Raw genomic sequence first — 23,889 nt, 5'->3', positions numbered from 1 at the left:
AGCCCAAGGTAGACGCTTAACCAACTGAACCACCCAGGTGCCTTTTTTTAAAAATTTAAAATCAACTGACCAACAGATGTGTAATTTATTCACTTCTTTCTAAAGCTGAGGGGGGAGAATCGGTGGTTAAGGAAAAGAGAGCAACTAGAGAAGGAAAGGCCCTGCCCACAGTCTTCCTCATGGCAACGATCTGGATGTCATTTGAGCAGTAGAGTTTGGGGATTTCCATATGCTGCTTTTATGTCACCTGCCTGCCTCCCAACCAACCCACTGACTTTAGCAAGCAGCAGCTGTTCATCCCTCCACCTTAGTCATGCACCCAGAGCTGCCAGAGTGGTGATTCCTGCCAGCTGTGAGCCAGGAAATCAGAAGCAGGAAAGAAGAAGCAGTGGAGGCTAGAATTTCAAAGCAGGTCATTTTTCTCAGCAAGCCTGACCAATGGCCCCGCCCTGACCCATTAAAGAGACAGGCAGACCCGCTCTTATTCCCAGCCTCCCTTCTTTGTCAATCCACATAAGTGCTCATCTGAGCATGCTAACATTACATTTATCAAGCAGTTTTTGTTTCCTCATGTCATCCCATGGGATCTTTTTTTTTTCCATTGGAAGAAATAAACTCAAGAGAGGTTAAGGAAGGTCACAGAGCTAGTATGTGAACTAAAGCATAGGTCATTTAAATCGTGTGTTCTTTGTGTTGTCCCACCTTGCTAGGTACCTTTGGGAGTTTATATGTATCCATATACAGGCTCCTTTATTGCTCCAGGGGATTTGACCCTGCTGCTGGGGTATGTGTGTGTCTGTGTGTGTGTGGCATCATCAGTATATAAAACTCACATTCTGCCTGCAGTGACAATGACATTGTTGCCTGAAGGATGGGACCTGTGATGGGAATACAACAAAGCCAAGTTGCAGCTTGTTTTTAAAACCAGATTTGAAAGGCCAGCAAAAAAAAAAAAAAAAAAAAGTGTAAAAATGGTATGTTCTTCTTTTTTATTTAAATTTTTTAATTTATTTGACAGACAGATTACAAGTAGGCAGAGAGGCAGGAAAAGAGAGAGAGGAGGAAGCAGGCTCCCCGCTGAGCAGGGAGCCCGATGCAGGGCTCGATCCCTGGACCCTGGGACCATGACCTGAGCCGAAGGCAGAGGCTTTATTTAACCCACTGAGCCACCCAGGTGCCCCTGATATGTTCTTTTTTAAAAAATTAATTAATTTTAAAGTAATCTCTAGACCCAACATGACTCTGAGTTCAAGAGTTGCATGCTCTACCAACTGAGCCAGCCAGATGCCCAAAAACATTGGGGGAGAATAAAAGGGAACAAACAGAAGTCGCATCGTCACACCATTTGTTGAGTTGATTCAATTCAATAAGCATTTATTTAAGGCAAAGTATGTGTGGCAAGCACAGGGGATATACAGATGAGCATGACAACTGTCACTTTCAAGGAACTATTGGTCTATCGAGGGAGACGGACCCAGAAATAATTGCAATCCAATTAAATAAATGTATTTGGGGGTCAAAGGAAGCCCTGATCAGGGAGAAAAAATTCAGAAAAAAACATCACAGGGAAGGTGACATTTAAGCCAGTCTAAAGAGATGATGAGGTGTTCCCCAACTAGGAGGAGGGCATTCCAGGAAAGGAGAACAGAATGTGAAGTCAAGTCCAGAAGTAAAACAAAATACACTTGACATATTCTGGTAATAGAGGACAGCCTACTGTAGGTGAATCAGGAGGAACAGCAGGGCACGAGGTAGGAAAGGCAGATCGGGGCCAGATTATGAAGTCAGCTGGCTAACCTGCCTCTCCAAGGGATTCTGTGAACGACGGCTGGTCTGTGAGCTATTACCGGTCCATGATGAGATGAGGACAGAAACTGAGAGAATTGACATTTTTATAGCAATTTGACAAAGGGACTTACGGCCTTTTAATGCAATGAAGACTGGGCTTGTAGAGTATATGTGTTTTTTAAACTATATTTTCCCCAAATTCTGAGTAGTGATTATTAATTGGAAAAAAGTAAACCACATAGAGTTTGAAAAACACCGAGCTTGAGATTAATCCTTTCCTAATATTTATTAAAATAGAACAGAGGCATGGTCTGAGCTTTGGACACATACTGCCAAGTTGACCTTAGGCAGACACTACTGTTTGTCTGCCCTATAACCATTCCCCATTTTTTCTTAGTTTATGGAACTGTGATTTTGCTTGGACAATATGTTAAGGAAGGTGAGATTTTCCCTCAGTTGCCAGAGCCTAAAATAAGACTGGTCAAAGCCAAGCACAATATCCTATTCCCCTTGGTGGCAACTGCCTTACGAGTGGGCATGTGACTAACGGGATATAAGAGGAAGTGTATGTGGGGCTTCTGGGAAAAAAACTTCCTGACAGACAGTGCGAGGCCTGCTACTATCTTGGCTTGACCAGTGTAGTGCAGTGATGTAATGCTTGAAGCTACCATGAGATGTGACATACCTAAGGAGGAGAAGGATAAAGAACTGAAAAATAGAGTAAGTCACACTTCTCCAAAGTTTTACTGATCTGGAACTCTCAACCTTCAGACTTCACAACAGGACGTCAACTACATTTCTTGCTTAAGCACTGTAATTAGGCATTCTGGTACTTGCAGGTGAATGCTTCTGGACTCAGATCTCCCTTGGGATCTCCAGAAGGTCTACTCTTCAGGAAACAGTTCTCTGAACATCTGCTAATTGTTTTATTCTATGAAAACTTAACATCAGCCAATTTATTGTGCTTTACTAATATGTTTCTCTCAAAAGTTTGAATAAACTATGAGAGGAGATGCTCCTTTAAAACTCAATTTGGCCATTTAGGATGACTTAGTTGTTAAGTGAACAAGGTGGAAAATTGATTGCCTACTCAGTCTATTTATCCCTTCCTCCTTGTTACAGAATTCCAGTTTTGTGCTGATAACTATAATTACAAATGGATCCAAGGGTTGGGGGGAGGGGTCCTATTTAAGCCAATCTGCATAAGGCGCTCTGTTCAGCAACTATTACTGGTCAGCAACTATACAGCAAATATAACCTAATTTGTCTCAATCAGACTTTTAAAAAAAGGGATTTCATGTCTTGGGAATGCTTTCTCTGTTCTGCTGGACTTGAACAAGGAAGTACATGGTATCATCAGTCCCGGAAGAAAGAGCTCTGAGATGAAAACAACTTGGATTCTTGGATAATATCATTGAACCTATGACATCATTGCATCTAGAGCTTCCCCTAACTCTGGATTTCCAGACATATGAGTTTCTCTTGGTGAGGATTTTCTATTACTTGCTTTCAAAATCACCATAATCGACAGAGATGGAACTACCAGCTAGCAGTTTTTGAGAGCTAAAGGAAACTCTGGCTAGTCACACATGCACTCGTTTTAGGAAAGTATCTTGGAATACTCATCATAATACTGAGTATTCAACTCTGTATGTTCACAGTTTATATACATATAGGTACTAGATTATAAGCTGAGAAGCTTAGAGTAAGACCATATCTTACATCTTTGTTCACTACTTAGCACATAATTAGGCATATATTATGTCCCGAGTAGATGTTGAGTCAAATAGCCTCTCCTCTCATCTCCTTGAGTGCAAGAAGTATGTCTAATCTACACATGAATATTCAACACCTAGGGCAGTTACTTGCATATATCAGGCCTTTACTAGATGCGAACTGTATGAATAACTATGAATATGTGATGTTTATATTAGGTATCTGGTACAGGAAAGAACATTCAGCTTCAACTCTACTGACCAAAACTCACATTCCAGGTCACCAGCTATTTGACCACAGTGATTTCCTTAAAGTGAATACCTCTCACCTGTAAAATGGGGATTATGGTTCTTCTAGCAGCCTCACATCAGACCAATGAAACATATAGTTATCCTAAAGTAGGCCTTACTTAGGGTCCTGGTCTTGTATTTTTTTTTTAAGATTTTATTTATTTGAGAGAGAGAAAAAGAGGGTGTGAGCAGGGGGAAGGGGCAGAGTAAGGGGGAGAAGCAAACTCCTCACCGAGGAGGGAGACCAATGCGGCACTTGCTTCCAGGACCCTGCGATCATGACCTGGGCCAAAGGCAGATACTTAACCAACTGAGCCACCCAGGCATCCTCATGGTCCTATTCTTATCCACCTTTTAGTCAAATGTTTTAAGATTAGACAAAAAGAAATGATTAGAAAGAATGGTGTGACTGTGTCTGCATTGTTTGGGAATTACTGTGAATATCAAGGGCTTAGCCAAGATGTATGTCAGAATGTGGTGGTCACCTATTAGGAAGTGAACTTTTTCATTTTTCAGATTACTGTGGTAACATTTCTTACTATTACTAGTATTAAAATGTTATGCATAATTTTTGGGAAGGCTTAAGCACTAGGGAAGGATGGGCAGAGGGTCTTATGAGATATATTTTTAATTATGGCAGATGTTAAGGGCGCTTTAGTTCCTTTACATATGTGAACATATCAAACTGGCAAAGCCTGAAAAAACTAACCTTGCTAAGAGCTTAGGGAAATAGACACCCCCCGATACAAAGGTGCAATGGGCAACCCCCCTCTAGAGATCAGTCTGGCAATACTCATCCAAAGCCTTGAAAACATGCATAGCCTCTGGCCCATCCTTAGCTAAGTGATTAGTAAGGGATCTGTAAAGAAATTCCTATGGAAACTTCCAGTGCCGTTTTATTATGAAGTGCCCCCCCAAAATAATAAAGAATATACATGCAGAAAGGGATGAATGGCAAAGTCACCAAAAAGTCGTCCTATTGTACACTGGTAGGATTTCAGGTCATTTCTTCCTTATATGTTTCCATAAAACCAACCATCAAAAAAATCAGAAATAATTTAGGCGTCAGGTATATGTCCTGTTTAAGACCGATACTCAATTCCACAAATGGTATCTGACATAGAGCAAGCATTCTACAAAGCACTTTGTTGAATGAATGATGGTACAAACAATAGGGAACTGGTTAAATTATAGTAAGCTCAGAATGGAGTTATACATATGAGGATTATAATCATAGCTGGTAAAATACATCAAGGGAGAAAAGTAATATGATTTCATTAAAAATATATAGCATAGAAAAATGACCTCATTTATTATTTTTAAAACATGTATAAATACATAAGAAAAGTTTGGAACAGCACACAGCAAAAATTAACACTGGGTGGTAAGTTTATAAATTTTTTCCCCCCTTTTGTGTAGTTCATGGCATAGTCAAGCAGAATCTGGATGACTATCTGCCAAGGACTGGGTGTTTTGGTGGGAGTTGATTTTTATCTGTCTCAGGAGTCCAAAATTCTATTCTTCACCTATTCTTCACCTGAACGTATTATATCCAAACAAATATTCAGGGGAAATATGAGTATAAAATCAAAGAATTAGAGAATGTTAATCAACATTAAATGCTAGATACAATGCCAAATCCATAGTATATAAACCATTTTAAGTAGTAGTCACAACCCTGTACAGTTAAGTATTACTTCTATCCTTGCTTTTTTTCTTTCAGATGAGAAAAACAGACTGAAAGAGGTTGTGATCTGTTGAACCTAAGTCTGTCATATTTCAAAGCCACGCTGTTAATTAACTAGCAGGAATCCTAAGGAAAAACTTAATTCAGCTCCTTTATTTTATAAAAGAGGCAATTTTCCCATCACAGAATGACGTATGGACACCACATATTCTCTTATGTTCTTCAGTATTTTTTGCTGAGATTTGAAACTCAATTTACTTCAGGCAGAATACAACCTTGTTTCATTAGCCCATAAGCAGCTAACAGGACCGTGGGGTTCTATGTTCTACCCCAGGTATCACTCTGTAGCAGAGCACTAAGCTATTTCATTGGTGACTATCTGTCCTTGTCCAGCCTCTGGTCTGGGCCAGCTTCTAATCAATAAGAGACAATTATCTGGCCAGAGGCATTAAACTAAGGATCCTAGTGTATCTTAAAATGCAACTAGACATCTACAGATTAATTATGCCATACAGTTAAGATCTTCTAAGCCAAGGCACCTAAATGTAGCCCAAAATCTAAACAAATAACTTACCCCAAAGAGAGAACTAGTGAAGAGTAAGAATAATGATATAAAATATTAAGACTGAAAGCTTGTCCAGTTCTTGCCTTTAAGTAAGTTAAAAATAAAAACCAAAAACACTGAATGAGATGACATGGCTACCATACCCATTCTCAACTCGGCTATTTCCTTACTTCTATGCACTTCATTTTGGAGATTTCACTGAGTGAGATCAGTACCTGCTTTCTTCTTATCTAGAGTTCCCAGAAAGACACAACAGAAGAAATTAATATTTTAAGATTTTTTTTAATACTATATCCTTAAAGAAAAATAAATAAATGCCATGTAAGGATGAGAGGAACACAAAAAGAAACACACCTTAAGATTTCTGACCAGAGATATTTCCTTTTTTTTTAATAAATTATAAATACTTTTTCCATTTATCAAAGGTCCTCAAAGAATTCTCACAACTACTGAATCTTCTTCATTCTTCAGGAATTATTCATTCACAGAGTAAACCTACAAAAAAAATTTTATATTAGAAAATTAGATTTCAAACATCATGCCAGACCTAGAGATTTAGGGAATTAAGACCACTGGAAATGAATCTCACTCAAGTACTATTAATTCTAAACTGTGGTTTAGAATAAAAACCTATAGTTTTAAACTCTAGTTTTGTCTAACTAAAAAATCAAAAACCAAAACTGTTCGATCCAGTACATTTTTTAATCTTCAGAAGTCTTTGTTAAAAACTACATATATTTATTTATTAAAAAATATCTTCCCCAAAAGGCTAGGGCAGTTCATTTTTGCAGATATTCAAGAGAAGATACTTGCAAAGCTCTCCTTGCTGATTCAAGTATGTCTGGCAAAGATCCACAAAGTGGAAGGCAGAAGGTCAGCTCTGTATCCAAAACACTTCCTGTGTAAAGTTACTCACTTTGACCCCAGGGGAAAAAATGAAATCCATTTAGAAATCAAAAAAGGAAAGTAGTAGAGGATAGGGTTGCTGGTTTAAGTCAATCAGTACCAGGCTTCTCTCGAGACCGAGATCTACCCCCACCCCCAGTCCCTAACCCAGAAGACAGAGAACAATGCTTAAAATGGTAAGTCATTTGGGCTAGCCAACTCTTCAGGCCCAATGCAAGTGCTTCTTCATCTAGCTATTAATCCCTGCATGCGGTTTAAGAAAAGATAAACCTCACTAACAATACAAACATCTGAACTCTCTTTTCTAAAAGGCTCAAAGGAAGAATACACTTAAGGAAAGGATTGAGCAGGAACATAAGCAGAAATGAAGCCACCCACACTGTAAGAGACAGCAATCCATACCACTGTTACTTTTTCTGCGGCTAACTATGTATCAGGAGGGGCTACTCCTGAAAGCCTCTGGGTATAAAACTCTTGGTTATATATGTGGATGTAAAGTTCTTGACAGAAGACACCCTGTCTTTCTCATGCCACCATTTTCTAGTAGTTAACAATAAAGATCTATTGAATGAATAAAAGTTTGAATAGCAAGAAATAACACTTTTTCTGGATTTTCTTGGGATCATATTTTCATAGATAATTAGGTGGGTGTATGTGAAATCAGCATACTTTAACCAACTATTAAGTTCTATTAAACAGTAAATAGAGTATCCTCACTGCTCAGTCCTTGGCCTTTTATTTTCTTTCAACAATTTTAGCCCCTAGACTGAGTTCTCAAGGTTCCTTCTGACTCCTAAAGTCAGAAAGATACTAGCTGCCATTTCCTCTTTACATTTTTAAGCAGGTTCTTGGTTTCTCTAGTTTCTCTTGCAGTTAAAAAAAAAAATAGTCATAAGACAGAAGAAAGTGTCTAGAGTCACTACCATCATATTTTTCCCTAGGAGTTTTCAAGTCTCTTCCTTTGCTATTATTAAATCTTTAGGTAATTTATATTTAGCAGTATCTCTGCTACTTCTTCAGCTTAACCCAATGGTTCTTAAAGGGTATAAATGAGTTAAAGGGTACACAGGAGTTTCTGAGTCAACAGGAAGAGATCAAGGCCTACAGCATGTGAATTTTGGAAAACAGTCCTCAGGTGATTACAAAGTACACCTCTGGCTGAATGTAGCCTACTTTTATATTAAGTCCCAATGTACTAAATTAAAGGTACAATAAGACCTATCTTATTTATGATCTAACATTAAAATCTACAAAAAATTTCTGAATTAAGTAACTTTTGCGATCATTACCGGGAAGATCTAGGTTTGCAAAAGTGTTTTTCCTTTACAGCTATCCTCAGAAAAATGTGATCTAACAGTCTAAGGCATATCCATTTAGTTAGGTTTATCTTATAACAATGTAGACAGCCGTATTGGATTTTACAACCAATGACCTGGTTATTGATAAACACACACACACACACCCCCCCCACACACCCACCCCTACGCATTTTAACAATAGGTCTTTCCCTCTTTTAAGTTTTTAAAATTTTTATTTATTTGAGAAACAGAGTGAGAGAGAGAGAAAGAGAGACAGAGCGTGCACACATGCACAGGCTGGAGGAGGGGCAGCGGGAGAGGGAGAAGCAGGCTCCCTGCTGAGCAGGGAGCCCAATGTGGGGCTTGATCCTAGGCCCCGGGATCATGACCTGAGCTGAAGACAGCCATCAAACTGACTGAGCCACCCAAGCACCCCAACAATAAAGTTTCAGGATTGAAGATCAAGACTATGTGCATCCTAAAAATGAGTATGTTGGCAATAGATCTCATTAAATGCAAGGAATAAAGTGTAAAGCATCTGTGTTTTGGAGAACATAAAAGACCTAAACTCCAGTTTTAATTCCACCAGTTATCCATTTGTCACCTAAACAAGTTTTTTTGACTTCACTGTTCATCCATTTCCCAATGCGGGTTAGAGAGACAGGACACCTGGGACCAAAGGAGATCCAAACACCTGTTCCTTTTCCAAAAGCACTATCATGCTGTAAATGAAAACATGACATCTGAATTCTAAGAAAGGCCCTATGTGGATTCAGATTGTTTCTCTCATAACCGGGATCCAAAAATATGTAATCAGGTCATATATTCAACAGACCTCAACTGAATGTCTGTTATCCACAATTACGAAGACATAGACTATCCCATTCTGGTTTCTCTTAAGTAGTTGACAAATCCTATTCATACACCTGTCATTTAATCATCATAATGACTCTGTTATATAAACTAAGGTCCAGAAAGTGACAGACTTGCCCAAGACCACACAGTTAAACATCAGGTCTTTTAAGTCCAAAGTTTCTCCATTTTCTTCTACACACAAACGAAGTACATAAGAATCACTCTCACTCTCTGTCCCAATAATATAAAGAAAACTAGGATATCTTTGAGTCCTTGTGAATTTATGATAATTATCCTATCAGTTATAGCACCTCTGTGGTCCATGTGAAGTCCAAGAGAAGTTTCTGTTGCTCCTAAAATAAGCATTTTTAAATCATCTTTTTTATCAAGACAGGCTTGGCACTAACCAGCAGTTTATACAACACCCTAGGAAGAGAGTTAGATTATGAACAAGGAAACTGTGTATAAATGTTAAGATTCTAGGTCTTTAAAAATAATCAAAAGGTATACTTAACTTTTAAAGAACACCCCCTGACACATATCCCCAACTTACTTATTTTACAAAATGATTCACCATGGGATTTAAAGAAATCTAAAAGCCATTTAAGTATGTCATGTACACACAGGATACCGTATACCATATATAAAATCCACCATACCATATATAAAATCACAAAATGTATTATGGTTCTCTTTTTATAAATTAAAAAAATGAAACCCAGGGAGGATTAGTGTCTTGATGAATGTTAAATGTAGCTGAAGTAAAATACATGCTAAACTAGACGTCAGGAGAACCAAAATTAAAGCCTCAAGACTTTCATCCTAGACTGTTCTCCACTACATAGTGATACTTATCAGCTTGGAACAGGTTCCTTGTCCATCCTTTTTTATAGCTCCATGAGGAAGACTAGCCATATGTGAAATTCTAAAGAGGCAGAAGAGAGGTGAAAGGGAAAGAAACCAGGCTTTCTATTACTGTTACACTGGTATGTGACTTTGGCTTTATCTCTCAGCTATTATTAAGTTAAAAGCGGTGGTGTGGTGTGGATATTGGGGGGTGGGAGGGGTAGGCAAAAAGCAAAGGAAGGAGAACTCACTTTGGGAGGCCTTAGTTCCTCATTTATTTATTTATTTATTTGACAAACCTCTACTGTGAACCTACTACATGCCAGCCATGGTTACAGGTCCTAGGGATATGACAGAGAGTAAAGCAAAAAATTCTTTCTTTCTCAGAGTTTAAATTCTACTTGAAGTAAAGAAAAGCAGATAATAAGTAAATATCTAATATGCAAGCAGTGATGTTAAGAATAGGGTAGCCACTAGCTGAATATGGTTATTTAAATTAAAATTAAACTAAATATTCAGTTCTTCAGTTTTACTAGTCACATTTCAAGGGCTCAAGAGCCACATATGGCTCCACATATAGCATAGTGGAGAGTGAAGGTACAGAATATTTTCATTATCACAGGAAGTTCTATAGGACAGTGCTGGGATAGTGATGGGCAGGAATGCTATTTCAGATGGAGTGTTGAGGCAAAGTTTGTCTAAGACGGAGGCTTTTTTTCTTTAAAGATTTTACTGATTTATAGAGAAAGAGAAAGAGAGAGAGAGAAAGCACAAGAAGGGGGAGGGGCAGAGAGAGAAGGAGAAGCAGACTCCCCACTAAGCAGGGAGCCCAATACAGGGCTCAATCCCAGGACTCCAGGATCATGACCTGAGCTGAAGGCAGACACTTAACAGACTGAGCCACCCAGGTGCCTCATAAGGAGACTTTTGAACACAGACCTGACTGGAAGGAATTAAGGTGCTATCTGAAGAAAGAGCTTCCAAACAAAAGATCATTTATTTATGGTATTGTTGTTAATTTAAGGTCCCTTTTAGCATTAAAATTTGGATTCAGAGTTCTTAAAAAAAAAAAAAAAAAAAAGGTCTGGGGCACCTGGGTGGCTCAGTCTGTTAAGCTTCTGCCTTTGGCTCAGGTCATATCCCAGGGTCCTGGGTTTGAGCCCTGCATCAGGCTCTCTGCTCAGAGGGGAAACTGCTTCAACCTCTCCCTCTGCCTACCTGTATGCTCTCTCTTTCTCTTCCTTTCTGTGTGACAAATGAATGAATGAATGAATAAATAAATAAATAAATATCCCAAAAGAAAAAAAAAAGGTCTGAGGTTGTAATATTATTGGAAGCCTGGTACAAAAAAGTAGTCATAGTTCCTTTCTCTTTTGCAGAAAGCAATGCTTCTATGTACTACTTATTCCCTACTTAAAAGACCCTACTAAAGACCCACAACATCAGAAATAAGAAATAAAGAATATTTTCCTTTTAGTTCCTTTAAGTCAGACAACTGATTATTTTGGACTTCCTACACTATTATTCCTTCTGACTCTAAAAAAATTTTTTTTTTCTTTTTAATTTGACAGAGAGAGAGAGATCACAAGTAGGTAGAGAAGCAGGCAGAGAGAGAAGGGGAAGCAAGCCCTCTGCTGACAGAGGGCCCAATATGGGGCTCGATTCCAGGACCCTGAGATCATGAACCGAGTCAAAGGCAGAAGCTTAACCCACTGAGCCACCAGGCGCCCCTCCTTCTGACTCTAAAGGCTTTTATCAAACTCTTTTGTGAAAGATCCACTGAATACCTCTCAATTTATTAACATCATTTACTCCCTATATTAGAAACTGAAAATTATTTTTAAGTGATACTTAAGCATCTTAGATTAGCCAGGTGAACTGCCTTTTGAACAGAATGTTGCCCAAATTACTGCTAAATCTATAAAGCACAAATCTGAAGCAATAAGTCTATGTATTATCTTCCCAATCAGAAAGAATCTTGCTCACCATCTCATATCTTAAATCCCAGGGCTCTCATGCATTCCTTGTGGGCCTCGATTAGGTGTCCACAGTGTTCTTCTCCTTTCTCAATGATGCTATAAAACAAATTGTACTTGTTATCTAACAAAGCAGGCATTAAACACGTTAGTAGTAAGTAAGCATGCATGATAGTGATGGGGAGTGAGGCAGAACATGGGTCTGATGGAATGTAGCTGGGGTTAAAAAAATTAAAAAAGCTACTACACCAAATGGCTTTGTTTTTATTGGCTCTTGTGAAACTTCCATGCCCATAAAGATGTTTCACAGATAACTAGTTTTTAGGGAGAATCTAATTAGAAGAAATAATTATGCTTAATATTGCCTCTCGTTCATATCCAAGGAACAACACAGTTCTCTAATGAAATAAACCATCTGAGTACAATATCTACTTTAAACAAAGGACAGAGAGAAGAACTTACTTTTTTGCCTAGTACAGAGGAATTAAATTTTTTATTCTGCCCTACATTCAAATAGACCTAAATAAATCTTCTTATCACAATACACCCCAAAACATTCAAACAGCAAGATCTGGCAGCCAATAGCATCCTGATGAGCCTCCCTCATGATGATCAAAGAACTTTTTATTTGTAAAATTCACAAAGTAAAACCTAGGACCACACAGCTTTATTTCTAGGGCCTGAAAATGTAATTTTAGCAAAGATCAAGCTAAGCCAAGTGCAATTATAAAAAAAAAAATACTAACTACAGGTATATGGGCATAGTGGTCTGAAGCAATTAACACAAAAACAATTTGAAGGTTAAGTTCTCCTTTAGAGATCCAAATCCTATACATCCTTCAAACAGCTCAAGGGCTGCCTGCAAATGAATAAATGCTTGGGGTAGAGCTCCCTATGAAGGTAATAGCTAGCAAGGCACTTGTGTGGCTTGAATCATTAACCCTTACAGTAATCCTAGATAGAGGTGGATATTTTTATTAAGCCCATTTCGCACAATTTGCTCTAAGTCACATAGTGGTGGACCAGGATTCAAACCTGACTCTGGATCCCAGGCTCTTAATCATGACAGCATACTATCTTTAGATTCAATAAGCACTTATCAGATTGTAGTCTTTCAATTCACCTTTCACAGTATTATTTGCGAAGTACTGAGTATTAATAAAAAGCACTAAGCTCCTACAATTATTAACCCCACTATGCCACTTTTTATTATTTTTATAGGAGGACAAAAAGGGGTTGGAGGGAGAGGTGTACATTCACATTTTCTGAGCATCCGCCAAATGAGACTTGCTCCACAACACAGGCTGTATAAAATTAGTACAAACAAAACCTTTTGTGCGTTGATAGTACTTTAGATGTACTATTCTGAACACTGTCATCAACGTCATAGTCTGATCTTTAATTCATTTACCCAAAGAGCGGGGAGAGGTAGGGGGAACTCTTCAGTACTTTAAGAAATGTACCGTGTCCTACTGTGCCAAAACTTTACCACAACACTTTTACTCTTTGATCTTGCCAAAATTTTCTATCACGGCCCATGCCACGTGGTAACAGCAATCTTAGTATACGTCTCCATTAATTTTAAGCTCCTTTAAATCAAGTAGCATCTATAGTTCTATGTCTTTAGTAGACCTAAGGTAGTGCTTGACACAACAGATACTCAAAAACCCCTTGCAGTAAAGGATCACTAAGTGAAGCGAGCCCGGTTCAGTCTGACCTCTCTCTTAACCTTTCATCCATGTTTCCGGTCTGGGCTATGGGCTCAATGGAGACAGCTGATCCATACCCTACAGGGCCCTCTTAACTCTCAAGAGCGCAGAACAGCGAAACTACGAGCCCAGGGCCAGGCAGGGCACGAGGGCACCGGAAGGCGGCGCGCGGGGCCTGCCCGCCGCCCCCTCCCCGCTGGCGCACTGACCAAGCATCGCGGGCCTTCTTGGTCTCCGGGCAGGCGCAGCAGGGCTTCAGCGGCTTTTTCTCCTGTGAGTCAGACGGGGCAGGGCTTGCGGCCGCCAGACCTGGCATCTTTGAAGCCTAAAGCAGCAGTTAGCACCGCCAACTACACTCTCCCAGGCTTGGCTAACGCCGATTCGCCTGCAGTCACTTGCGGCAGTTGGTCTATAAGGGACAGGAAGTCCCGCCTCTCTCAGGCGGGGAGGGAAACTGGCGCCTACGCAGGAGAGGCTAAATGAAGGTATTAAAGCGAGACGCCTCTTCCGCGCAGGCGTAGAGAGGCGGAGTGAAAGCGCAGGGTTTGTCAATCAAAGTGGGAAGACTCGAAAAGGAAGAGCGGAGTAAGTTAACTCCTACTTCACAACCTCTCCGCCCAACAGTGGAAAATCGAAACCGAGGAAGGTGAAATGACTTGTCCACGCTCAACAAGAGAAACCACTAACGAGAGCCAGTCCCCCCTCCCCAAGTAACATATTAGTTCCGCAGGTTTCCTGCTGTTGTGTTACCTGCCCTCTCCTCCCCTGCTGTTGTATAATCTGCCCTCCTCTCTCCCCATCCCCACCTCCACCTCCGTCTTTTTCTGATTTAGTTAAAAGCGTTCAGCAAAGACATTTGGACAATGCAATCCACAAGTGTGGGGAAGAAAATTCTAATACTCATACGGTACCCCATACACGTTCAATTATTAACGGATTGGTGTTTATAGCTGCCTTTCTGAGTTGATTTCAGTATGAATTGTTCACTCATAGGGCGAATATATCAGTTAAAACATTTGAAAAAGGACTTTTCCTTGATTCTCGAATTCGATTAGATATATGCGAACTGGCGCCTACTATGTTTTTTGTTTTTTCCTCTGCAGAGAGTTGTTGGAGAAAGGGAGTGAACTTATTTTTTAAAGCGGGGCTTCAAAGCATTGTTCAAATAGCTGCCTAGTGATTGATATTTTGGGTACTCAAACTTTCAGTATCACCTAACCAAGGTTTGTTGCTGTATTTTAGAGATTTAGATCAGGGAATCCATTGTTTGAATGTGAACTGGTGCTATATAGAAGTAGTTTCTCTCTCTTTTTAAAAAAGATCTTATTTATTTGAGAGAGAAAGAGCGTATGAGAAGGAGGAGGGTCAGAGGGAGAATCAGACTCCCTGCTGAGCAGGGAACCTGATGTGGGACTGGATCCTGGGACTCCAGGATCATGACCTGAGCTGACAGCAGTCGCTTAACAGGCTGAGCCACCCAGGCACCCTAGAAGTAAGTAATTTCTCAATGTATATTTTCCAGATTACCAAAACCATCCCTATTTTATCATCTAAGAACTTCTTTTTTTTTTTTTTAAAGATTTAATTTATTTATTTGACAGAGAGAAATCACAAGTAGATGGAGAGGCAGGCAGAGAGAGAGAGAGGGAAGCAGGCTCCCTGCCGAGCAGAGAGCCCGATGCGGGACTCGATCCCAGGACCCCAAGATCATGACCTGAGCCGAAGGCAGCGGCTTAACCCACTGAGCCACCCAGGCGCCCTCATCTAAGAACTTCTAATGGGCATGATTTTTACTTCATTATGGATTGGTATGTTTAAAAATACAATGTATAGTCCTTATGTTCTCCTAAAATAACCCTTATCTACCATTATCAGTTCTTTCAACTAGGTGTTCACTACTCTTGTTTAATATCTTGCTATTTAAACAGTGCGTCTTGGACTTCCAACATCAGTATCAGTTGGAAAGGTAATGTACAATAAACATGGCTGCACAAATCAATGGGGAAAAGAAAACAAATGGAAGAAAATTAAACACCACATGAAAAGGTGGGGCCTGGATGCATTAAAGGTGTACATGTGAAAGGTCAAACTAAGAAATTAATAGAAAGTAGTGAAAATAGAGGAGCATATATATATATTTTTCTTTTTTTATTAATCATCCCAGTTTTAGGGTGCCTGGCTGGCTCCTTCAGTGAAGCGTTCCACTCTTGATCTCAGGGTCACAAGTTCAAACCCCACATTGGGTGTAGAGATTACTTAAAAATAAAATCTTTATAGCCAGCAGACACATGAAAAAGTGCTCAACATCACTCGGCATCAGGAAAATACAAATCAAAACCACAATGAGATATCACCTCACACCAGTCGGAATGGCTAAAATTAACAAGTTAGGAAATGACAGATGTTGGTGAGGATGCGGAGATAGGGGAGCCCTCCTACACTATTGGTGAGAATGAAAGCTGGAGTAGTCACTCTGGAAAACAGTATGGAGATTCCTCAAAAAGTTGGAAAATAGAGCTACTCTATGACTCAGCAATTGCACTACTGGGTATTTATGCTAAAGGTACAGTGATCTGAAGGGGTACGTGCACTGGAATGTTTATAGCAGCAATGTCCACAATAGCCAAACTATGGAAAGAACCTTGATGTCCATCAACAGATGAATGGAGAAAGAAGGTGTGGTGTATATCTACAATGGACTACTATGCAGTCATCAAAAGAAAAGATATCTTGCCATTTGCAGTGATGTGGATGGAACTAGGGGGTGTTATGCTGAGGGAAATGAGTCAATCAGAAAAAGAAAATTATATGATCTCTCTGATAGGAGGAATTTGAGAGGCAGGGTGGGAGGTCTTGGGGGGGGGGTAGAGAAGGAAAAAATGAAACAAGATGGGATCAGGAGGGAGATAAACCATAAGAGACTCTTAATCTCATGAAACGAACTGAGGGTTGCTGGGGAGTGGGAGGTATATGGACAGTGGGGAGGGTATGTGCTATGGTGAGTGCTGTGAAATGGATAAGACTGATGATTCACAGACCTGTACCCCTGAAGCAAATAATATATGCGAAATAAAAATAGAATCTTAAAAACAATCATCCAACCTTAATAGTATGTCTGTTACTTAAGACCCCAAAATACATTAATGTAAAGTTGGTTGGAGGTTATCTTTATACTGAAGCGTGGGGTACAACCTATTTGACAACATTGCAAAAGCACAGATTGTAAGTGTCAACACAAATTGAACAAACCATTTAGAATTTCTAAAAGTAAAGAGTTTTATCTGAGCCCAAGTTAAAACAGCTGCGCAGGAAGCACACTCTTCACAGAGAAGAAAGTACTCTGGAGAATAGTTTCTATGGAGTTGTATACTTTTTTATATCTTGTAAAAGCTCAATAGATTATAGGTTAGTGTATAGGCAGGAATTATGAGTTTTATTGTAAAGGAATGTAAGGAACAGGAGTGTTATTGATATCTCAAGGATAAGAGGGTTTTCCTTTTGGCTACCTTTCCTTAGGCTACATAAACACATGTACAATAAATGTGTAGCAGGCTATAAATCAGGCTGTTGTTTTGAACAAAGTTGATGTGCAGTCATGCTAACTTAGAAAGAAATCTAAAATGGCTTCCCTTGTATATTAGGCCTTTAGAGAGTTTTTCTCTCATCATAAGTTAAAAAAAAAAAAAAGATAATCACATCAAAACAACAGCTTGATGTTTTCCATAGCAGAGATTAATTAAAGAAGCCATTAGACTGCTGTGGCACTAATGCTGCAGTGGCCTACATTAAGCAAACCAAAAATTGAGCCTATAAATACCTCAAAGTTACAAAATCAAAATGCTAAGGACAACCACTCACAAACAGCCAACTAAAATTTAAGCTGTAGCCAGTCAATAATTGGCTTTTCTTCTGCCTTTTCTCTGTAGAAGACTCTCTCTGAGCTCTTGTCAGTACAAGCTCTTGCTGTCCAATTTGTACCAATTTTTGTTCAAACAAGCTCTTAAATTTTTATTATGCCTCAATTTATCTTTCAATAGAGACTATAGAATATAAAATTAACAGATAAATGATGAATTGGTCAAAGATATTGAAATATCTAAATCCAACAAGGGATTGAAGTCTAGAATAATTAAGAAACATATAGAAAGTAACAATAACAACCTCACTAGAGATATGGAAAAGGGATATGAACAGACAGTATATAGGAGCAGAAATGTTCAAGCAACTTTTTTGTTTGCCTACTTACTGCAAGAGGATATGTAGAATATATAGAAGAAAAACCTGAAGCCAACACTTATAAAAAGAACTACGAGTATAAATCATAGATAAGGAAAACAAAACAGTGAAGAATCACTTTAGACCCATTAGACTGACAAAAGAAAGCTGAACAATGTCAAGTACCTGTAAGGATGCAGGAATCCTTCCAGGTTACTGTTGGGGATGTGGAATGGTCCTGCCATTTTGGGGGGCAGTTGGGCAGTATCCAGTTAATTTAAGAGTAGGTGTATATTCTGTGACTCAGCAATTCTGTTTCTGGCTCTGTATTCCAAAGACTTTCCCAGCAAGTCCATAGGGAACATATATGGGGATAATTGTGACAGCTTGTTTATGGGGCAGAGGATTGGAGGCAATGTGGGCATTCATCACTGTGGGGGTGGATAGGGAAATGTAGTGTACTGGGCACATACTAGAAGAAATTGACAACATAAAGTAACATGGACAAATTTTTTAAAGAGTGTGGGTATTGAAAGTAAGAGAATAGGTATGTACCCCAATACCATTTACATAAATTTAAAGAAGAGGGGCACAAAACCCCAAAACACACATAAGATGGCATATGTATAAAAAGACTTGCTTTAAGCAGAATGGTTGTTTATGAAGAAAAGTTAAGTGGGGGAAGAGAATGGGGATAAATGCCAATAAAGTGATCTTACAGGGACCGATGATGACAATGGGTCATGAACAGAGCAGGATTAAGAAATCAATTATCCACACTTGAAAAACAAGGAAAACTATCCTAGTAGCACCCCACTAAATGCAATTTGGAAAACACTGCTTCATGGGGTAGTAATTGAATTTAATGATTTTGATGTCCTCTTTCACTACCCTTGTAGGTGGTGTGAAACAAGGTAAGTTTTATTCTAAGAGCTCTAGCCATCTCCTTGCTTTTAAGCAAAAATAATTATTTTGTTATAAGTACATATTGTGAATTTGTAGTTGATGTGCTATGATCTTGTCATACTCATTTTGGTGCCCCAACAGTAGTTAGCAGATGGTAAACACAGCATAAAGTTTTATTCAGACAAATTATTCCCAAGAAAGCTTTATTTTGCCCTGTTGCTACAAAGACTCTTGAAGTATTTTTCCCCCATAGATCTATTTTAAATAAGGAGAAAAACAAAAAAGTGTTGTTTGAACTGATGTTTCCCTCTAGTATTGTCCAATAACTCTCATATTGGCACTGATAATTCTTAATAGAGAAACCAGATTTGTAAGATGGGCTTAGTTAGAATGTATAAGCGGTTGAAATGGCAGCATCATCTTCAGCTGTGATGTCTTCCATACATGAAGAGTTTGTGAACCATCATTTGGTCTTCATAGCAGTTGAGCTTATTATTTACAGTATAGATGAGAATATTGAGAGATGGACATGATTTCTTCAAGGTCACATACTTGTAAATGGTAGGCCTGAGGCTCAACATCTTTTCCCTCTAAGGTCTATGCTGTATCTACTATCCCACTTAATATGTCTAAATGCAAGGTGAATATTTCTTATTTTTAGATTAATCATTGACTTCCATTTAATTTGTTACTGAACTTTAGTGTCTAGGAAATCAACAAGGAATAAAAGACAAGTATCTAAGAGAATTTAGGGAGTTAAGAAAATTGAGATAAATTGTAGATGTAGATTATAGACGAACATACTCAGTTTCTGCAATTGAGAAAAGATTTTTCTTGCCCACTGTCCTTCCTTGCTTCAGTGAAGAAAGGATACTGCAGTGACAACACTCTGTGACTTCCTCTGGGTTAGCTAGTATTGGCAGGCCTCAGGCAAAGAAGTTGGATAATAGCCCCAAAGAAGTTGGGTAGCAACAGGCTGTTTTCCAAATATTAGCAAGATCTTGGTTTCTGGGGCGCCTGGGTGGCTCAGTGGGTTAAGCCTCTGCCTTCGGCTCAGGTCACAATCTCAGGGTCGTGGGATCAAGCCCAGTCCGACATTGGGCTCTCTGCTCAGCAGCGAGCCTGCTTCCCCCCCTCTCTGCCTGCCTCTCTGCCTACTTGTGATCTTTATCTCTCTCAAATAAATGAAATCTTTTAAAAAAAATCTTAGTTTCCTCCCTGACCATTGTGACTTTTTGTTTTTTAAAGATTTTATTTATTTATTTGAACGACAGAGATCACAAGTAGGCAGAGAGGCAGGCAGAGAGAGGGGGGGAGGCAGGCTTCCTGCTGAGCAGAGAGCCCGACTTGGGGCTCGATCCGGGGACCCTGGGATCGTGACCTGAGCCGAAGGCAGAAGCCTTAACCCACTGAGCCACCCAGGTGCCCTGTGATTCTTTTAAAAAAATTTTTATTTTATTTAAATTCAATTAATTAACATATAGTGTATTATTAATTTCAGAGGTAGAGTTCGTGACTCATCAGTTGAGCAATGGTGCTTAAAACCCTCCAACAACTGGTTCTTCGCGATGAAATATTCTCCTGCCATTGAAAAAAAAAAAAGACCAAAAGATAATCCTTTCCAAAGTGAAATATTTAGTTATTTATATCCAGCTACTTACCTCTCGTTTCAGAATGGTACCGTTACCCTACACATGTAGGTTGCTTTTTCTTTTGCCTTTTAAGTTATGAAGAGGTAAGCTTTAAGGTTAATGATTGGTTTTAACACAAACACCACTTTTTACTTTTTCTTACTCAGTCTAAGTGTCTTTAGGCTTGTGGGATTGTTAGAGTAGATGGTTAGTTAGGTTCTAACAGGATCCCAGGAGGCCAGCATGGAGGAAGTCATGGCTAGCTACTGGGAAAGTCAGAGGTCCCTCCTGGCAATACTCCACAAGAAGCCAGATCTAACCAATAAGTCCAAGATGGTGGAGGCCATGACAGGGAACCCCTGGCCAAATTAGGAAGAAAAACTGTGAAACACTTCTTCCCACCCCTTGGTTAATAACGGTCACTAAAAGATAGAAACCGAAACCCCCAATGCCACACACATTGCTCTTGCTATCATTCTTGCTCTCATATCGCCACAGGGTACTTTTTACTTTAATAAACTCTCCCGCTTCTGTTACTCATCCACTGTGCTGCCTGTCTGTCCTTGACAAGACCAAGAACCTTGTGTAACTCCTTCAGTTCTGGCTGGGTCATTGGCTCAGGAACCAGGGTCTCTCCCATTCACCCAGCAACAGGATGGCCTTAGTCTTAAAGGAAAAGTAGGAGTAAAGAACAATGACATTTAGTGTTTCCCATTCTCCCCCAAGAAAACTCTCAAAGACCCACTTCTCCCAAGAAAAACATGACAGTTTTAGAGTTGTAACTGGAGATTAAATTGAGAGAAGGTGGCATGTGGAGACTAAATAATGAAGGATTAGGTGAACCATCTGTTTTACAGAGCAACTCTGAGGTTGGTTTGATGAGCATCTTTCATTTCAAGTTCTTGCTTCCAATTTTGATTCTAACCAGCAATATTTTACTATTTTAAGCCCGTGGAGCTCTTTGTTATTGCTGTTGTCATTGCTTTATCAATAGGCAGCTAAGGCTGAAACGGTGACTATAATGGACTTCTTTATAGTAGAGTGAATATGTTATTGTGTGGTACTGAATGGAAGCATAACCTATGAATGCCACCAAGCCGTCATTCTGTGGATGACAGCCCTGGTAATGTAACAAGCAACAACTAAGGAAATGCTTTCTAAAATCCAACCATGACAAAAGTGCTTAGCTATTTTTCATGCCTAACTAATTCCACTTGTGGCGCCTTTACCAAGCAAGGGTAGGAAGTAGATGTTGGTAGAGGAGTGACACCATATGCTGAGAGAGAAGAATTACAAGGCTTGAATTCTCACTTCTCTAGTTAATACGTTCAGAGGTAATTTTATATAGTATTTACATTTCTGCCTGTGGGGAAAAAAAGCCTTCCAATTTCCATAGGCAAATATGGGCTATTTATCATGCTCTGTAGCTTTTTAAGAACTCTGAAGGGTTTAAAACTTTACCCTATTTGCCTACTACAGTCCCATGAATGCTAATAGAAGCCAGCAAACTACTAGGTCAGAGGTAAAGGGTAATTTATTACTTACAGCTGTAGCAGCAGTGTATCAGCATTTTTGTGTCAGTTCACTGAGCTCTAATTCCCACAGGGTGATGTGAAGAAGGCCAAATGACATCTGCATACACACTGGGTTACATTACAGGAAAAAAACAGTGAGCTTAGGAAACCCAAATCTTTACTAATGGGTGGTAAGAACGTCTGCCCTTTGCTCAAAGGGAGACTGTTTTTTTCTTTCTAAAGGTTTTCATTTATTTGAGAGAGTGCAAGAGAGTGAGAGCATGAGTAGGGTGAGGGGCAGAGGGAGAAGCAGACTCCTCACTTAGCAGGGAGCCCGATGTGGGACTCAATCCTGTGACTCTGGGATCATGACCTGAGCCAATGCCAGATGCTTAACCATGGAGTTGCTCAGGAGACTGACTTCTAAGGCTCTAAGCAAACCTGCCCTTTGCTCTAGAAGTGCACACTATCTGTATTGTCCAAGGTTTTTTCCTACCCAAAGGAACAAGGGCAGAGAGTATCCCCCTTAAAAGATAAGCAGAAACATTGCCAACTGTCTTCCAATATGGCAAAGTATAACTTTAATGATTTTTTTTAATTAACTAGCGCTCCTCTACAATATCAAAGTTACAAGTAAACTGCAAAATACCATGTAATTTCATAAAGACTGCACATTATTTCTTGCTGTGTAGCATTACCAAAAACCTAGTGGTAATAGATGTGTATTATCTTGGTTTTTATTTTTTTTTAATTTTTAAAAATTTTAAATTTTAAATTTTTTTAAAGATTTTATTTATTTGCCAGAGATAGACAGAGAGAGTACACACAAGCAGGCAGAGAGGCAGGCAGAGGCAGCGAGAGAAGCAGGCTCCCTGCCGAGCAAGGAGCCCGATGCAGGACTTGATCCCAGGACCTTGGGAGGATCATGACCTGAGCCGAAGGCAGCGGCTCAACCAACTGAGCCACCCAGGTGCCCCTATCTTGGGTTTTTATAGTTAGGAATCTAGGCATGGCTTAAGTAGCTCCTCCAGGGTCTCAGACTGCAGTGAAGATACTGGGTGAGACTGTGATCTTATCTAAGGTTCTAATGAGGAAGGATATGCTTTTAATCTCACTTAGGTTTTTGGCAGAGTTCAGTTTCTGGAGTGGCAGGATTGAAGGTTTTGGTTTCTTGCTGTGGGTTGGAGGTTGCCCTCAGCTTCAAGAGGCTCCATTCCTTGTTATGTGAGATTCCCCAACATGGCCACTTGCTTCCTTCAAGCAAGGGAGAGAGTAAGCAACTCCAGTAAAATGGATTGTACTGTTTACATAAGACAATCACATAGTCACATATATATCATCACATTTGATGTATTCTATTGGTTAATGTCTCCCAGTGTATTTATGGAAGAGGCTGGTTGTTGGCTACTGAAGATCATTTATGTGATTCAGTGAGGAAAAGTCTAAGGGGGGGATATTTTAGCTGAGAACTCAAATGATGAGGAGTCAGCGACAGGGATGAGGAACGTTCTGGGAAGAAGGGACAGAAAATGGGAAATGTAGCTATGCCCACAGACAGAAAAATATTGTTATACCATTAAACATTGTATTTTGTTTCTGTGTCTGTTTTCGCCATAATTCAGTAAGCTGTACAAATTATCTCAGAATCTTCAACACCTATTTTATAGTAGATAGTAAATTTGTTTAATAAATGGATTTTTCATTTACGAATCATTTTATTAAGTTTTCATTTATCAGGAACTTCAGAGATACAAAATAATCATGTGAAGGCCTGCATCCACAATGAACTCACAGTTGTGCAGAGCAGAGTTGTAAATAATTACTAATTCAAGGTGGTCCATGCTATTGGCACTACTATAGTTTTGGAAGAAAGAATGAAGCCTCACTCTTTTGTGGGGATTTGAGAAAACTACATGAAGTTAGCACTGAGTCTTCAAGGATACCTAAATTAGTTGGGGTGCATAAATAAGAAAAGGCATATTAGGCA

The 23,889-nt window shown here is 39.4% G+C and overlaps 1 protein-coding gene across 2 annotated transcripts; it reads right to left on the bottom strand.

Moving 5' to 3' along the window:
• Window positions 1–6,400: 6,400 nt before the first annotated feature.
• LOC116593510 (cytochrome c oxidase copper chaperone) lies at window positions 6,401–14,051 on the bottom strand. 2 transcript variants are annotated; one of them, XM_032347820.1, is made up of 4 exons: window positions 13,846–14,051; window positions 11,938–12,026; window positions 10,251–10,292; window positions 6,401–6,541 (listed from the first exon to the last, which is right to left on the bottom strand). In XM_032347820.1, exons 1-2 carry the CDS (start codon window positions 13,950–13,952, stop codon window positions 11,942–11,944), a joined length of 192 nt encoding a protein of 63 aa, XP_032203711.1. In that variant the 5' UTR covers window positions 13,953–14,051; the 3' UTR covers window positions 6,401–6,541; window positions 10,251–10,292; window positions 11,938–11,941. The 2 variants fall into 2 exon arrangements, with proteins under 2 accessions (XP_032203711.1, XP_032203707.1); XM_032347816.1 differs by lacking the exon at window positions 10,251–10,292 and having other exon boundaries at window positions 13,846–14,050.
• Window positions 14,052–23,889: the final 9,838 nt, after the last annotated feature.

The sequence above is a fragment of the Mustela erminea genome, chromosome 1 (genome assembly GCF_009829155.1).
Source record: "Mustela erminea isolate mMusErm1 chromosome 1, mMusErm1.Pri, whole genome shotgun sequence".
Classification (NCBI taxonomy): Eukaryota; Metazoa; Chordata; class Mammalia; order Carnivora; family Mustelidae; genus Mustela; species Mustela erminea.
The sequence above is the reverse complement of the archived record's forward strand: the minus strand, read 5'-3'. Positions and strand labels throughout refer to the sequence as shown.